Source organism: Zonotrichia leucophrys, chromosome 6 (assembly GCF_028769735.1).
Source record: "Zonotrichia leucophrys gambelii isolate GWCS_2022_RI chromosome 6, RI_Zleu_2.0, whole genome shotgun sequence".
In the NCBI taxonomy this organism is placed as follows: Eukaryota; Metazoa; Chordata; class Aves; order Passeriformes; family Passerellidae; genus Zonotrichia; species Zonotrichia leucophrys.
The window spans coordinates 20,910,431-20,929,642 of record NC_088176.1 but is presented as its reverse complement, the minus strand read 5'-3'; the positions used below and the strand labels follow the sequence as shown (position 1 = coordinate 20,929,642).

The 19,212-nt window shown below is 36.1% G+C and overlaps 1 protein-coding gene across 2 annotated transcripts in view; it reads right to left on the bottom strand.

Moving 5' to 3' along the window:
* Window positions 1–19,212, bottom strand: part of ADK (adenosine kinase) — a 265,612-nt gene that overhangs the window by 122,457 nt on the left and 123,943 nt on the right. For both annotated transcript variants that reach the window (XM_064716993.1, XM_064716994.1), the window contains exon 6: window positions 19,006–19,114. In XM_064716993.1, coding sequence (XP_064573063.1) covers window positions 19,006–19,114 — 109 coding nt within the window. The remainder of the gene's footprint in view (window positions 1–19,005; window positions 19,115–19,212) is intronic.

Genomic DNA, 19,212 nt, shown 5'->3' with positions numbered 1-19,212 from the left:
TAGTCTTCCAGAAAATATTTGTTTTAAAAGAAAAGAACTGGAATACTCAATTTGTTTGGTATATTTCAGAAAATACTCTCCAGATTTTCCCCTGAGAACATATACTTGGTATTTATGAGCAGGCTTGTACTACAAACAGTGATTCACAGGAAAAAAATAATTCTTGAGGTGGCAACAATGTTACTGCTAACCATTAGCCGTTTTTATGGATGGATTTTTTTTATATTTCAAAGTTGACTTCTAAGTGTGAACATTATCTTTTGGAGTGTTGTGCTGAGGGTGGCAAGGGAAGAAGACTGTCACCTGGATGCATTTGGCCACAGCAGAAACATCTGTAATACAATAAACAGTAATATTCAATCTAGAACAACTCAGCTCCTGCTAACATAACTACTCTGAATGTGGATGCTGACAAGCCCCATGACAAGACTTTTAATTCTTTGCCCCATAGAATTATGTGCCCCAAAAGGACTGAGTAGCTTTTTCACAACTGCTTAGGAGACATATGGGATAGTGTTCCAGCTACCCCTGTGATGAGCCCCAGGCAGCTCTGTCCCACACCAGGTACCACAATGCCTGGGCACAGCAGCTCAAGGCCAGTGTGCACACTCTGTGACCACCCTCACTCAAGGTAAGTAACCTACAGTGAGACAGCTTGAGCTGACAAAACCTGACCTGGCACTGAAAATGTGCACAATGTCCTTGTACAGTAACACAGGGCCCTTCCAGGGAGCACTCAGGCTGGGTGCAAACACTGGACACAAACATTTATTTCACACCAGGCTGTGTGTGCAAAGGTTATGCTGACAATGTTATGCTTACATAAGAAGATGTGAAAGAGTTTTTGAGGGCAAAACAGATTAGAAGATCTGTACAGAAAAAAAAAATTAGAACAGGCTCTCACGGCAGACAGGGCAAAACATTGGCATGGTTTTAGTGAGACCACTAAGACCATATCCAAACAAAAAGAAATTAAATTAAATGGGCAGAAATACAGCCCATTCACACTTCACAGAAGCCATGCTCAGACTATTTAAGAAAAGAGCAATCCTGCAAAAAAAGCATGCCACAAAGCATCACTGAACGGCTACCACATCCTCCTTGTCTGCCCACTATTTCCTTCTGAAAGTGTTTGTTGATTACTTGGTTAGGTTTATCTATGAATTTAACCTTACAAATCATAAGTGGCCTGTACAAACAGCCTGCATGAGTAAGAATATTTGGTGCTATGAAAACATGAAATGATTTTTTTGGCCTTATTTTGAGCAAAGCTACAGGCAATTGCTAGGGTTAGGTGTAGGAGGGGTGGCAGTGTGACAAAATGCTTTTCAGACTACAACTGATTCTTTGCAAATGACTGACTGTTCTGGCATTAAGCCATGTGTAGCAGCCCACATTTTATCATTACCAAGTTTGTTTGGTTATTTTGGGGCAATTGTTTGGTGTTTCCCTTGTTGTTGTTGTTGTTTGTTTTACCTTTCTGCTACTGGATATACAATAGTCTTAGGCTTTCAAAGCAGCAGAAGTCTACACTCTTGGGAGATATCCACATATGCAACATTTTGTGAATTGTCTAAACAACTTAAAACAAAACCACACAATAACTTCAAAAAACCCCTTCGCATACCAATTCAAAACAATGTAAGCAAGATTGATATTCTTTTTTTACATATGGGATTTTCAACTTCCTGAAAGCTAAACTATCACAAACCACTTACAAAGAAGGAAACTGATTTCTGATCAGAGTCTTTCAGTTTGCCCTCTTCTTCACCAGCAGCACCAAACCAGACATAATGACTCAGGCCTTAGGGCAAGGACTATTCTCACATGCTCATAGCCAGATACATCCTCAAAGTTTACCTTTTTGAGAAAAACTCATTACTCAGCAACTGCAAAAAAGCAAAATTCAGGAAATAATTCTGAATAAATTACAGTAATACATCCTCAGCTGAAATACAGTGTTCAGCTCTCGGGAGCCAGAAGCAGCAGTCTGTGATTGCAGGGAAATCTGGTGTATGAAAACAGAGTAAGATAACCACAACTAAGAAATTCAGACCCAGGATGCCACAATCACGTGGCATCATATAATTAAGAGATACTTTGTTTTATATGAGATTGAAAAAATGGAAGGATAATTAATATCAAAAAAGAAATACAAATCTACATATACTTGCTGTGTTAGCGCTTGTCCACATTATAAAATATATATAGAGTAACCTAGACTGTAATAGAATCTATAGTCATTCAGGTTGAAAAAGACCTCCAAGATAATCAAGCCTAATCTCCAATACAGTTTGTACTCTGTGGTAACTCATAGCAAGACTTCACTTGGAGTTTATCCCTGTTTTTGGAATGAAAGTACATCTTGCTGCTCCCTGGAAGTGGTGTACATCCAACACCACTGAATGGGATAGCTCAGCAGAGTGACTGCCAGGCTGCCTTAGCACTGCCCAGCCTTTGCACACTGCAGCCTATTCCACCGCCCAAGTCAGAAGTGTTTCCTCACAACCTGCCCACACTAACCAGATCCATATGGGGTCACTCTCACCTAACTGCTAACTCCATGTCAACCACCTGATATAAAATCATTCCTTCTAGAAGCCACAGCAAGCTCTGAGCTTCAGGACACAGAGAAAAATAGCTCAGTGTCTCTGATGCTGCGGGGAACAAAGGACATCCAATAAAACTACCATGTGGCAAGTTTAAAATTAAAAAATTCTACTTCAACCATACATTACTGTAGTGTACGACTTGCTACACTAGGAGACCACAAAGGGAGAAGTTAAAAAAAATTATTATTTACATTTACTTGTAGAAAGCTGATAAACCTCAAGAACTCTTGAACAACATGCCACTGCCTTTAGCTGAGGAATACCCTGAGCTGCAGATTACTGAAAGCTGAGAGGGTGTTTTGTGCACATTTCCCTACAGCATGGCTATGATCTCCTACTCTTCCCTTAGCACTTCCTGTACTCCATCAGCTCACTCGAGTTGTAAATGCTGCTCTTGCTTTGTTACACAGTTTTATTGCTCATTCATATTTCTATTTTATTCTGTTGAATAATATTTTAAAGAGAATTAACAGTATCTAAACCCCAGTTTTATATGTCAGATGATCTAATAAGAGTGATATAAAAGGAAGAGTTTATGTAATAAACAGCATTGATTTAAAGCAACTAGAGGGGCTGAGGCTACTTCTTGTTTTTTGAACTTAAAGGAAAATCAACGACAGTAACTTTGTCCAAACCATGCCTGAACATTTGTATTAAACTATGTCCCTGTAAGTTTGGAGAGCACCTTAAACTATCAAGATCAGAGCACAAAGTAGCCCTGAACAAAGCATTGCTCAAAGCAGCACAACTCCCATTTAGCTAAATCCAACTGTCAATGGTCCTGCTACATCCCAGCTGGAGCAGCATGGCCACCTCTGAAAGCAGCCTTATCCAACTGCTTTCAAGCCAGTCATAAACAGCTACAACTGCATGAAATATCAGCTTTGAAAGTGATAATAAATGTTGTGCATTTCATAGCAAGTTAAGTAGTTTTCATTATTTCTGTCACGTACACCACTTCTTGGGAGAATTCACTTAAATCCACAGGAATTTCCCTAACTAAATCCATTTTGACAAAGCAGCAACTTGAAAGTGTGCTTAATTTTGCATATGACTTGTTAGTATCTGAAAATTTATTTTCTGAAATGAAATTATTTTCCCTTTCTTTTTTAGGATTAGCTTGCCAGAGTCAGATGACAAGTTATATTTTTATTAAACTCACCAACATTTATATTAAAAATTCAAATATCCATTATGAACATATGACAGTGTTGAATAAAACTTTAATAAAACTTTAATTAGCAATTATGCAGCATAGTCAACATAATGCATCAAATATTTGGGTGATCTTACCAGCACACAAGCTCTTGTAAAAGAGATATGAGAGGTATATAACAAAAGTATGAGCAAACCTGGGGAAAAATTACACCTAGATTTATGGCTCCATTTGAACCACCAACCACAAGCACTCACATTAGCAAAGGCACATCAACCACTACTGGTCTGGGGCTCCTAATGCCAACAATCACTGAACTTTAACCACATATGTCTGGAGAAAATGATTTGTTTGCTTTATTGTGCTTAACCAATGTTACCCTCTCAGGAAAACCACACTGTAAACTGAATGAGGTATCCCACATCCTAACAAAGTATCTTCAACATGTTGAATAAAAACATGAGCAGCATTACCTATAGGACTCTAAACTCTCTTATAACATGCTCTGTGCCCCCTCTCACTTATTTCCTTCTATACTGTGGAAAAAGTCACACCTCCTATGTATGGCAACTGCTGCAGACTGTACCATTACAGCTCTTCAGATGATTTATGAGGTCCATGACTCAGTTTCAAGGCCCACATGACTGTGGGCTACTGAATCCTGCAGCTCATCAGCAGGAGGGATTCCAAGAATGACAAGATGAATTTTTATATTTTACATCAAACTAGAGCAAGCAACAGAAATCTTCCATGTGACACAAGCAAATTAAACTATAAAATAAATGACAAAGTATAGAGAACATTATCTTGAAGGGCATTTAAAAAAAGAATCTCTGGAGACTAAACCAACCATCCTTTCAGTGTAAGCCCTCTGCTTCCACACACTTAAAATCCAGGATTCTGTTGCAAAATGGCAGCAATCTTTTTAATGTGGCAAGTTAGAGGGAATAAAGATGACAAAAGAATGAAATCCAATTTTTCTGGCCCATTATTACCAAAACAGCAGAGTGTATTAGGGGGTTGAAGGATCTGTGGTATTCCATTATTTGAAACATTATGCCAAACAAGGCTATGGAAAATAAGACAAAGGCAGATCAACCATATGTGCACCCTTTTACAATGAATTTTAGACAAAAAACTGCTTTTTATCAGACATTACAAGCTAAGAGCTTTTGAAAAACAAACAAACTATAAAGTTCAATATAAAAACCAGTGTACTGAGAAATTTTGGGAAAGCTGTTTTCTCATCAGAGGTTTTGGTAATGAAAAATTTTTATGGCAATTACAAAGCCAAATGAGTCATTAATAATAATCCTTAACATCTGGGAAGAACTGGGTAGTTTATTGTAATATATTCTCAAACATTTGTGGCAATAAACATTACACAGAAGATGAACTCACAATGTTTCACAGGATTTCTAAAAGCTTTTCATTGTTTTTAAACAAGAGATTTTAATTTGGGAACCTCTTTTATGCCTGCTCTAAAACTTCTTACGCATTTGTCATATCAGGCAAATATTAACTCCCACTGATTTGCACAAGGCTTATTTTTGAACCATCACCCATTCCAGGGCAGTCATCATTTCTGAGTAGTGCTAGGCAAACTTATCAGTGAAGGCAAAGAGAACTCCAAGCAAATAATACTCTTGTAGAATTTACAGCTAACATATTTTGCGCATTTCATCAAAATTCCATATTTAGCTACAGCTTTTCAGCTTGAAAGGACTGTAAACACAGTCCTAGATTTGGCCCAAAACCTGTACAGGATTGTTGTGTAAGATTTTGCCTAATTCATAATGCAATTTTCCAGTTCATTGAGGTCATAGTAAGTATTTAATCTTATTTCATCTAAAATAATTAATGCACATAAGCAAAACATAAGAGTACACACAAAGTAACTGATATTTGTTTTTATTTAGCTGTGGGCTACTGCTGCCCTTCTGGTACAGATGAGTCACTCTGGAACACTAATTTTTTGCCATTGGCCACATCAACAAACCAAAGTTTTTATTATCTTGATCCCCATTTTCTTGCTCTACAAAACCAGAAATTTATTTCCACTAGACATTTTGAATTGGCAAAACCAAAACCACAACCACACAATAATATTAAGTTTTTTAGGGTTTATTTTTCTTGTTTTAAGTCTCCCAGCTACCAGTGGAAGCAGCTTCCAGGAATTCCATGGGAAGATACGTATTTTCTATTATTTTTAAACCTAGTCTATTGTTGAATTGAAAACCTACCTGAATTGTAACAAGAGGGCAAGACAGTGTTGTAAAACTGATGCAATACTAAATAGTGTCTATTTACAATAAAATGTCAGTGACTACTTTTACCATTATAATATATATGGTACTAATAGGATTGAAAAGATAAAATGATGACTGAACTTAGATTTTTGGAAAAAACTCCTCTTCCTATAGCAATACTGCCTAATTATTGTTAGGAGGAGGAAAAAAAAACTACTTTCCAAATTGCAACTGATTGATCAGTTGCATATGCATACATATATTTCTGAGTATAAAAAGAGCAAGCAAGAGCAATATCTAAGGTTTGCCTAACTGGGATGTGAGGAGAATGGGAAGAAATGTAGAAATACTCTTCCTTCCCAGCAAATATCACTCAGCACCAAAATATCCCGCATTCTGTCCAAAGGCCTGAACAATTCCTCTATATGAGTAAACAAGGAGCTAAGGATGACTCTGAAAGCAGTTTAAATACACATCAACTGTGATTCAGTTATAGCTTTTTAGGTATTATGACCATTTATAGCCTACAGCTAAGAAAATGGAATTCACATCCTGGGTAACATGCTGGATATTGTCTTCTACATGTAAAAGTCTAAATTCATCCTGGAATTTTCTACTTACTTAGATGTTACTGCATTGTACTATCAGAATTAAAACATTTGCCTTTAGGGCAGATGTTAATTGTTGAATTGCTTTCTAATTGGTAACACAACTTTAAAACAATTATAGCTTCCCAAAATCTATTTTCAAATCTAAAACCAATAGCTTGAACAGTGTGGAAAATACATTAAATTCTCTACCATGGTTCACCAACATGTAAGCTGTATTCTACTATATTAACATTATCTCAATATTTCTGAAAATGAAACATTAAAGCACATATATTCTTTTTATGCAAAAGAGAAAGATACTGCATTATAACATGCCCAGGAGAATTTCTTCCCCAACATCTAAAGATTCATATTTTTCTTTTTAACCTCTGATGCTTTTTGTCTTACTTTTCATTATTGTTTCCATTTCAGTTCTCGCACTAGGTCAAAAAGCAAGAATGAGAGGTGCAAGCCATGAATCTTTTGAACTTAAAAGCTGCAATAGTAAATTATCAGTTCAAAGTCCTTCCTAGTCCAGTATGGCATCCCAACAGCAGCCACACATGGATGTCCAGACAAGACTAAAAACAAGCACATACAATATTCTTGCAGCTGCCAACTATTTTCAGCAGAGATGATTTCCAACACCGATCTGCAGTTGCAGAAGGACTGGAGTATTCTTCTGATACTCCTTCCTGTCAGGTCAGCGGTGTCACGACTGCTAGCCATATGAAAATCAGCAGACACAATCAGATTATCTATTAATTAGTAAATAAGTCTCCACAATGCTATCAATCTCAGGTTACTCTGTTAAAATCTAGATATAATTCTAAAGTGGTTTTGCTGCTGTACCCATCTCCTCCAACCTTGCCACTTAACAGAGCAGATAATAATCCCATGTTTTTAAAACAAAATTGAAATTAACTTTCTTACAGATGAGATCAATTCAACCTAGTGCTGTAAAAAACCCCTACAAGACAACTGTTAAGCCTGTAATTCTACATTCTATAAAATAGGATATTTGGTTATGGAGCATGACTGAAGTTTAATATAAAATTGAAATGGTAGAGTGACTGAATAAAGCAGAGAATATGCTTCCAATTACAGGGGGGTTTAATACCCTTTTTTGTTATCTATCTACTAAATCATAATATTTGATGTGTTTCTGTTGTTACTTTTACCACTGTACAACACTTGGTACCAACTCTGCAATTGGGCAGATTACCATAATGACATTTTTACTCAAAAGAAAATAAAGATGACACATGCTTTCAATTTTACTGACCTAATTTTATCATCATACTGATAAAACTAAGTACTTATTATATTCTTATTCTGAAGGTCTGTAGGCTTTGTAATAGAAAGAAATTCAATGTTTTCAAGATAATTAGAATCTGATTATCTTATTTTATATATTTACCATGGTAATGTTCAAACATGCGACTCTGCTGCAATAAAAATTTCACAAGATTCCGTTGTCTAAAAAATATTAACATTTTCTGCTCCTCTTCCATGGACTACACTTTCTACTTCTGCTGTTACTGTGAAATGCATTAAAGGCAGGTCACATGATTTCCCTCATGTCAACAAATGATGGCTCAATTAGGCAGATAAGAATCTACAGACCTCAGCAGAAACTCTCTTCTGCCCATTCTCAGCAGTATAAAGAAGCACTTAGGGACAGCACTAGTTCTGGGGAATGAATACTTGCTATCCTTTATATACACACTCATTGAAAATTTCTCTCTTTCTTCAGCAAAAATTGGTTTCTTCTTATTGTTGAAAATTTTCCATCACTATTAGTTTGTAATTTTTTTCTACATTCAGTTGTCATTCACAATTAAAATAAATAAAATAACGAGGAATTTACGTTTTATTACATTGGTCTATTAATTCTAAGCTGGAATTTTTCCTCTTGGAAATAAGCTGTCTTAATAACTAAACAAATAGAAGGTATTTCACCTTGACTACAGTCTTCAAAGGACAGGGGAAATTCATATTTAAGGAACAAAGTTCATTCTTACCTTACTCTGCTGTGATCAATGACAGTATGCACAGCTATAAATGCCAGTATTGTCCTGGGTGCCCTCAGTAGATGACAAAGTTGTCTCTGCTTCATTCCAATTACTCACACAATCTTCAATATCCACTACCTGCCAACTGTTTTGCTAAATTTCTTTCTTTTAACCCCACTACTGTGAAGAGAAATCTACGAAAAATTCTGTGGTCTCTCACATCAGGTTATGCAGAGAACAAGACAGAGTATCCAGTACCACCCTCTTTCTCCCATGTCTTACATTTGCCTCATTCTTTCACATTTTATGACTCTTTATAATGCTTAGCCTTTACTTTTCACAAAACACCTCAATGTTGTTCAGCACCAATTATACTCCATATGGTCTTAAAAAGACATGTTCAGAGGCATATGCTGAGGCATATTTCATGATAAATACTGTTAACTGCTGTTTCCCACCATTTTCAAATATGCAGGAAAGCATTGTTATATTGCATCTGGCAATACCATAGTTGGAAAAACTATTAGGAGCAGTGGCATTCTGTAAAACAACTTCTGTACTTCAGCATAAAAAGTGGTAACAAGACACATATTCTCATCTACACAACTTCAAGGGTGAGAATTGTTAGCCATCTACAAACCATGGGAAATCTTCTGACTTTGGAAGAGTTTTGCAATATTTATGGACCATGATGTCTGGGTATTCATGATGAATACTCACCAAGTGTTTATTAAATTATTTTGTTCAAGCAGCTAAATTATTTAGAAACATGAAAAAAACACATTATCCTTAACCAACACAGTCCTGCCAATAGAAACATGGTGCAAGTATGATTGGGAAGGTGAGAGCTCTTCTGCTGGGGCAGCAGCTGTTACAAAGCACCTCCATATTAGGGTGCTTATGCCAGAAGGAAGTGTAAATCCCCAGGACAGCTTTCCACAGCAGCTGCATCAGCAAAATCCTTCTATTACGGAAAAATTCTAAGGGCCTTTATATTTTCTTTAAGTCAAACATTTGCGATGATTAGTACTGATGTTTTTATCTTGTTCATATTGCTAAAATGATGTTTTATCTGTCAAGCACTACCTGCTACCATGATGATCTGTATATTCCTTAGAAAGAAACAGTGTCTCACATCCACTCTTCAAATTATAAAAAATTCTTCAAAACCAGCACTTATTCCTTATTCAAAGAATGTAGTATTTCCTTGAGCATTCTACCCTTAATTAAATGAAAAAGAAAAGAAGAAAGGAGGATCTTCTTTCTTTTGACCAAACCAGACAGTCTGAAGCACATTTACCAAGGTGACCTGGTGCACTGCTGATTGAACAGCCTGATGACCAGGAGGATTAAAGCCACACCACAAAAACTCCTCAGCAGCTCCTTTCAAATGAACTTCCAGAGCCTGCTTTTGGGATCAGTCAACTCCTGTTTCAAATAACCTGATAACAAACAAAGCTGGCAGGACTCAGCCCTTTGCCTCCTAAAGAGCCGAAGAATTTATCACAAAGTTGTGAAAAGCCCAATCTGCAAGGCATACTATTTATGTGTTTAATGTATTGTCACTGAAAATCCATGCAGAAGCATTTTTGCAGTATTAGTTTTTTTAATGGTTTTTTGACTCCAAGTACACAATTACTAAGCACATTATAGCACAAAAACCTTCTTGACATAGACTTTTAGGATATTGGTTAGCTATGCTGTAAAAGTAGTTTTTCTTTCTAAAATGGTTTGTTTCTTGCAGAATCAAAAAGTAGCCTGCAGGTTCCTATCCTGTTATTTCAAAGCACCTGCAGCCTACAGTGAAGATCAATGCCCCTCAGCACAGGTTAAATTTTGGGATAAGAAAGAGCATATTTGAATCTCCTTGCATTATGTGCATGCATATTTTAACATTCTGTAATTTTACTGCAAGTTACTGGCTTTGAAATATCATGTCCAAATGTTACCACTTCAATGCTCGTTTCAAAGCAAATCATTCAGCATAATAATTTGCAAAAAAAAAGTTTTGTATTTAAACAACTGCACTGTCCTTATTATAGAGGGAAATAACAAATGAAACTATAATTTTCACTTCAGACCAAGTAGTGGGCTATCATAAATAGTTTAGCTCTAAGGTTATGCAGTCTTTGCTGTTAAAGAAATAAACTTTATTCATGTAAAACAGAGCACAGTTGGTGCAGAATTTGTATGTTTTTTAATGTAAAAGTCGATGACATAGATACAATACATATTTCAGGGTTATGTAGACTATGACATTTCCTCATGTTAATGAGATCAAGTCCTTTATGAAAAAGAAGGAACCTCACATTTCAACCAACTGTACTCAAGACTGGTGACTATGAATTTATGATAAATTTTGGTAGGTAGGAAAGAAAACAAACAAGTTTAACTCAATCTAGAAAAACTCACAAATTTCAAGTTTTAGTCCTTAGAACAGTCTTAAATAATTGATTATTTTAAAATGTTATCAGAGAAGTACTGAAACAAAAATTAACACAAGATAGAACCAATATTGTTTCAGAGCTTTTAATGCCTTTATTTGATGGTGCTTTAGTTTTGAGATTTTGCTCTAAGAAAGTTGACATGGTAACAGACAAAATTCTTATGCTCTCATAAGGAGAGCATCGAATAAAGCCTGACATGCAAGAGCAGCTACAGTAAAAATTTCCCTTCCAACTGAGTCACCTTACCACTTACAGTATGAAGTCTTCCCTTTTTAATTTACATTTAAATAAGTGTGTTAAGTCTGCCCAGACTTTATGTATGACTTGAGACTCAGTGTCCCTAAGGGCAGAGGCACCTGGGAGCAGAGGTCTCTGCAGTGAGCTGTGGGTGGCACAGCAGGTCCCTGTCCCTTGTGAACACCAATTCTCAGCACTCCCCAGCCTGCTGCTAAGCCTGACTCAGTCTTTGCAGACAAGTAGCTTACAACCAAGAGACTGATTTAGTATTTCAGTAGATTTACATATTCTATTAATGAAATAAAAGCATGCCCTTTCCCTTCTTCTCCCCACCCCCCCTTTAAAAAGCAATATACTTTTAAAAGGGTAATGCAATCACAACCATTATGTCAATGAAAATTACACGCTGGGTTTATCTCCATAGGTATCTGTCAAATACAAAGCGTGCACAACATCTTTGGGGTAATAATGATGTTTTATCATTTTAATTACAAACACTTTGAAAAAAAATCCCTAAAGTGTACCAATTGGGGTGGTCTGAATTAACAGTAGCTTGATAGCCCAAGGGTAGCAAAAATAGATTGAGCTACCAAATTTCATAGTAGTTATAGCAGCTGTCTTCTTGCCTCAGGGAACCTGGGTATTTAACAAAGCAGACAGCTTGGCATTGGCATCTGATTAGTAATGTGGGTTTTGTTGGACAGAATATGCACAGTTCTATTGTCTCACTGCTTGGTTCGGAATTCAGAGAGCTATGGAATCATTTAGTTTTTACAGTTAGCTTCTGTGTATTCACTTGCAGGTATTGTAAAAGGTTATTTTCTCACTTATCACTTGCTCCAAGTAGGGAATATTGTCTTGAAACGAGCAATGAAACATGACAGGATTTAAATGTCAGGGTCAGTTGCTTTCCCATTTCTGTGCCAAAATTTTGTTGAACCAACTGTGTAAGTTTTCCTAATTGGGCAGAAAAGTGAATAAGGTGAAAGCCTTTTCTCCCCTTATCACAGAATTATTTGGAATTTAATATAATTGAAAAACATCATTTATTCTCGCCCAACTTTATACGGAAAATTTGTCTTCACAAAAGAAGTCTCGGAGGTAAAATCCAGCTATTGGGGCTTCTGGGAGAGGGGATTGATTTTTATTTTTTTAATCTCAGAATAGCCTGACAGTTTGGATAACTACTGGGTAAGAGAATCTCTGGTTCAAACCTAATCTGCTTAATAGTAAAAAATCTCAGTTAACATGCTTTATCTAAAAAGGTTTGATCTCAGGACATAACCTTAGCACATACAACAATATTACTCTGAGGTTTGTGTTTGAACTTCATACAGCCAAAAAGACCCCCCACGTGGCTCCTCTCTCTTTCATTCTTTAAGTATACATCACAAATTATTGGGGCTTGTTGGCAGAGTTCAAATCACTGAACTCATTGCAAATAGTCTACTTCAGCTAGAAGTACATTCTTTTACTCTATCAAATCCATCTGAGGTAATAAGACTTGATGTTTTATTCAACAGAGCTGAGGAAAATTGTTGCACAATAGGTTAATTCAAAATGGCAGCATAGAAAATGCATCTGTCAGTGGGGATCAAATTACAGGGCAAGCTCCTCTCAATGCTTAGAAAAACAAGTCTGCAGCTCTACAGATTATGTGCATGTGTGTGTTTAAAGGGGTGGGAAAGGAGCTAAATATCTGAGCTAACCTCCAATTAAAGTCAATCATAAAAACAGCCAATTTAATGAGTACGGATTTCTTTGGGTAATTATAACACCAACCACTTTTTTTCTCCCTCTCTTTTAAATCTGTAATTCTGCCTTCTTTTTATTGCTTGCTTTGTCATTAATCGCCTCAGGAACTTGATTTCCTAGCAACAGACTCTGCCACCAAACATTTGGCTCCTTTTCAACATTTTCTTTGTGAAAAATGGCACTGCTATTGCCGCCTGGCTGTTGCAGCTAGACTGGCTGTGTAAGTGTTCTAATAAGGCATTCTTCGAAAAAACCACACAAAATCACATGATAAAAGGAGCAATGACTGAACTTCACTAATTACTGTGCTGAAGAAACATATCTGCAATTTAAAGGCTACTGGGGTAGGAGGAGAAGGACTGAAAAGAAAATATGTATGTTCTTCATCTTAAAAAATACAATTAATAACATAGAGGTGAACATTTAGAACTAAATATTTTTACAATGTTACACAGATTGTCCTTAATTTTACTCTATAGAAACAGGAGGTACAACCTTCCTTAAAAGCTGATGACGTATTTTTCACCATAAAGTACAAGGCATTCACTTTGAAGAATGGCATCTTGAAGAGCAAATTTCACAATAAAAAATAAGAAAGAAGTTTCTCATTCATTTTTTCACATAAGTTACTTGAGAAAACACTAAGAAAATAGTTTATGCATGAGAAGCTATACCTGAAATGGTAGCATAATGCACTCCCTAAATATATCACAAGATGACACATTATGCGGCTGGTTTAGACACAGCTTTTTTGTATTTTAATCAAAGAAATAAAGCTGTGGGTTTCTGTATTTATGAGAAGGGCTTCTTTCCCCATATTTGCTTTGGAAGCCAGTAAATGGCAGATTTACTTCCTGGTTAGATACAGAGTCTACCATCTCTCCACAATAAATGCATCCCTCTTCAGCTAGGATTTCCAGAAAACACAATGCCTCGAGACGCTGGGTTTCAGTAAGGGGATGTTATCCCAGGCCACAACTAACTGTTACTAGCTGCACTTTCTCCTCTATGGCTAAGATACTCAGTATGGTGGTTTCCTGGCCATAGAACCTATTCATCATTGTGAGAAACAGTTTTGCATGTCAAATGGCATAACACACTGGTGCCAGAGCACTATGGCAAAAGTTATCAATGGGACAAAACTATTGTGAAGTTCTTCAAACAAATGTCCATTTTAAGGGATATTTTGCTTCCTGCCAGTGTCTTGTTTCCTGTGATGCACACACAGACCTAGCACATCTCAAAGGAAAAAGCCTATCAAAATCCATTGTAAGTTATCATACTCATCATAGCAGTATATTACAATAAAAATGCATTCACTGAATATGCCTCTAAAAGGAAGAGACAACACAAAAGAAATTTCATTTATACTTACATTGTTGTAATAATCAGCATTTTTTCTCAAGTAGAATAGCCAAATTTCATGTAAAATACTGTAGAATGTTATTTAAGCTTTGCTACTCATTGCTGACACCAAGCTTATGTTTTGACAGACTCATGTTGAAACCAGATAATTCCTCCATCAAGCCCACTACACTACCACAGTATCTCTCTGCTTAGACAAGCACTTGGGCATTAAAAGAAAATCAATATAAAAATACCACAGTGTTTGTTGAAACAGACCAGGGTGGTTGGAGTTTTAAAAATTTCTCCAGCAGATAGGTGTGGTGCATTGGGTTCATTATGACTTGCTGTAATAAATGACATTCCCTCCTGGAAACTTGGCCTAAGCTCAGAATTCCTGGTATTTGTCAGAACTGTCATTATCATCAAAATAAGCTACACTTGATATTAACTTTGAAAGCACAGAAGATACTGAAGGTGCTGAATGTAGCTCAACTGTGGGCTAACAAATCTAAACAGCATTAGAAAATTTTATAATCAATGTGGTACAACTGAAGGGCATCATCACTGAGAAACTTCAAGTATTTGCTATGCAGAAGAAAACAGTTGAAACTTTTACAGGTTATGAAATAACAGCAAAATAACCAAGAAGATCTTCTTGGGTTTTGGAAGCTCCTTTAATGATCCATTCTAGGCTGAGACTCACATTACCACAGATTGGGAACACAACTGCAGTCAATATTGCCATTTCAGATGCTCAGTAAAGGAAAGTTCTTGGGAAACAAAAAACAACTAAAAAAAAAAAAACCCAACTGAAGCACAGAAGGAACTGTCAAGAAGAAACACATTCCTTCAGCACCAAAAAATATGAGCATCAAATGCCAGTGTTTCATCCACCTCATAATCAACAACTGCAAACATTGAACAAATGCAGGTGTTGGACCAAAGGACAAACTAAAACAAGTAAAACTAAACAACTGGCTGAAATAAGGATGGCTAACTGGAACAGGAGAAAGCACATACCTGGGAAACCACCACACTTGTAAACAATCATGTTCATGTACAGGGAGAAAGTTAAATTTCAGTTATCTGTATGAGCAAGCCATATGGATTAATTGATACAGTAAAGATTTCACAAGGTTAAGTGCAGCTTTTAATGAAGGAAAGCATTTTCTCCTTTTCCATTTTCTTCCCATTATGGAAGAACAAATTCAAAATTTCTTACTTATATACAGTAACAAAGACTTACCCATTGAAGACAATTGACTAAAATTCTTCTCAATTGTTTCTGCTCTTCTAAGTAACTCTTATCAACAGATTTTTTTTTTTTAACCAAAACCACTGACAATTAAAATATCTTTGCATTTCAGGCCTTTGTAAAATATGAAAATTACCAGCTATATACAGCAAGTTGCGTTAATAATGTCAAAATGTTTGTGTGCAATATTAAAGAAGCTGAACACCAGCAACTCCCACAGATGCCTCTTAAAATAAGACAAGGTGCACAAATACGGAGTTTTATCACCCAAGTTTGTAAGATGCAACTCTGACACTTATGATTTCTAAAATGCAAGTCCTGACAGCAAGCACAAACTCACGGAGCAAAAAAAAGCAAAAGGAAAAAAAAAAAAAGAGAAAAAAATGAATTTGCCTGTTGCTCCCCCAAATTTACAATTAGCTTCATGTTGTGTCCCACTCACAGCTCCAGAGACTGAATGACAGTGTTTCGTGCTATCATGACTCTGAACTTATTCTGAAATAAGGGAAATGTCTGAGGAAGAGACATCTTCTAGCCTCAGTAGGAACCAAATAAAATTCCTCACAGTGAATTCTAATCAGACACCAGCAGCACAGCTAGCTGATGCACAGTGAAATGAATATGACAGACTGGAAGATATTATGTCAATGGTATAAATTACCACAAGTATAGGCATTATGTCTGGAGAAGGGAAAGAAATTGCATAGAGTTTGACAGTACATGTAGCCTATCTTAAATGATTCAAAATACAGTAATTTTAAAGGATTAAAATACACCTTCAAAGTTTACTACCTTTGAGAAAGCTGGGGCAGCCTCTGTATTTTGCTTCTATCTGTGATTTACTAGGTCCTATTCTCTGCTAGCCTTTCTATAATTTGTCTGCTGGATCTGATTACCAGATGGCTAAAATAAATGTATTGTGTTCATTCATGGTAACAGAAGTTGTTTTTAAGGGTTCTGTCAGGGCTTCACTATCTTTTCCTTTGTACCTACTCCTCCCTCTGTGAATTGATTAGATTTCAGAGCTAAGTTTCACATGAGGGTCATTCTGCTGAATGCTGCATTGAAAAGCTTATTATCTGTTCTAGGAAGCATATACAGATGACCACAGGATATCAGAGACCTGTCCTAAAGCAACAACTGCCCAGTTCTGCCAAGAAAATAGATTGCTTGATAATCTCAGGACATGGATTTCCAGAATAAGTATCTGTCACTGACATACACTCTAATGCAATCCCAGAAATAGGTGACAGTTGGATAGAAAGAAGGAAATGAAAAGCAACATATGCACAGTGCAAAGTCAAGGAAGGTAACAAGACTAAAGTGAAGACAGACAATAGCAGACAAATTAATGACTCAGAGCTACTCTCTACCTCAGGAGTGGTAATTGCTCACTACATGGTTTTGTTTAATCTGGTAATCACTACAAACCCACAAGAAAAGAAGCTAAATGAAAGAAAAGGGCATAAGCACACTGTAACATGAAGAACCATGGATGGTTCTACACTGTCTCCTCTCCTTCATATTACATATGAAGGAGTTACATATTCAATCTGTAATCTGAAGTGATAATACTGTCCTAGAAATCTGAGTGACCCTGTCCTTGAATGCTTTTGCTATACAAGTGAAAAAGGTTCTTCACTCAAAACATCTCCTGCAATCATATACTTCCCTAATCTGAATTTCAAATAGTAAATATATAATACAATTTATCAGCAGTTCAATTTAATTTTTTTATCCATTATCACATGCTCATCTTGAGGTTTATTTTCAGTTTAGTACAATGATTCTCTGGCTCCCAGACAAAGTCTGGATGTTGTAGAACTCGCATGTGAGAAAAATAGTTTTTAATATATACAAGAATCAGTGTAGTGAATCACCTAGTCAAAATTTAAGTGATCTAACTGACTGAACACACAAGAGTGACTTCAGAACTGAAATAAGAGGACAGTCTTATCTTAAAAAGTAGAAATCTGTTTAGCACCTCATGTAATGCTTCACAGTTTTCCTGAAGCATCTCCACTAAGTTAAATGTTATCAAATTGTACATTGGAATTTTCACTGGGAATGATATACAGGCATGGGAAAATTAAAAAAAGGGCATTCCCAAACTTAGTGCAGTAAAACTTTTGGGAATATTTGTCGTTCCTCTTTATTTAAACTATACTCTTAGTCTTCCAAAATTTTTCAGCCAACAGCAGTAATTCCCAAGCATGGCATTTGAAAAATAAAGACCTCAGAACATGTGAAAAAAACAGCATTAAAAAATAAGTATACAATACACCTACAAATATTTTAACCACAGCACAAACACATGGTCATAACAGCAGGACATATTTTGTTTGTACACAGAGAAGGTTGTAAGTATTTTTTGACACTTACAAAGGGGCAGTCTTGGCCATACACAGGAATCAATAACAACCATGTAAAGCCTACAGCAGTGCACACTAACTGCCTCTAAGAGACATTAACACTACCTAAAAGAAGTAACTGTATTTTCAATGAACTTGTTCCTCCTGGATAATCAATTTTTTACACTTCTTGCCAGCTGTTCCCATATAGCTCAGGTAGCAGAATGGAAAGAGTTGTCATACAGAATCCATATATTACATGCATGTTATGAGGTTTTAATCTGTCTTAGACTTCTATGTTTGTGAATTTTGACCAGTCATATCCATTTGAGAGCAAGGTGAAAACAAATTCATCACTTCTATATAGGCAAGACATGATCTACACAAATACATTTATCTGGCTTGATTCATTCTGGATGGAAAAAAAAGAATACTAATTGTGAATCTACTAATACCCCATCCTCACACCCCCCTTTATTCCAAAAGCAAGATTAAATCATTAAAATCAGTTTGCCCCATCACCCACATTTAAGAGATTTGTCAAAATCATTGTTTCTGAAATATTGAGTTATAAGGTGCCACAGTAATTACTATGGAATAAATAGCAATTAAGATTGTTCACACAAATAAGCTCAAACTGTTTGCAGTGAATAATTATGCTAATAGTGTTTTTCTACATAATTTGTGCATCCTTCACAACGATTTACTAGAAAATGTGAAATGTAAATTTGATGCATTACTACAAAAGCCCTGAAAATATGTTTAGTTCTTATGATTTTTCCCATCAATTTAAGTGAACATATAACTAAAACATTCTTCTGCATTCATACATCTGATTTTGAAGAAATCAAATACTGAACTTGAAGCAGTCATTTTCTTTCCTTGCCTTCCTATAAAATCATTCAAAACCACACACAACAGACATACTCACTGCTCAAACTTCAGGATACTGTAACACAAAATTTAGCATTTTGAAAGGGGCTGAACTTACTGCTATATAATAAACTTTGGCCTTTTCCACCAACTTCCAGTTCTTCTCCAAATCCAGATGCTTTTCCTTCTTATAGCAATTAGCTGCAGCAAGGTTAGCTACAAGAGACCTGAAAGTGATTAAATAACAAGAATTAGACCCTCTGTAAATAACAGTACTGCCAATTTTGCACAATGAACACAATTTCACAAAGATCCTACAGAACAT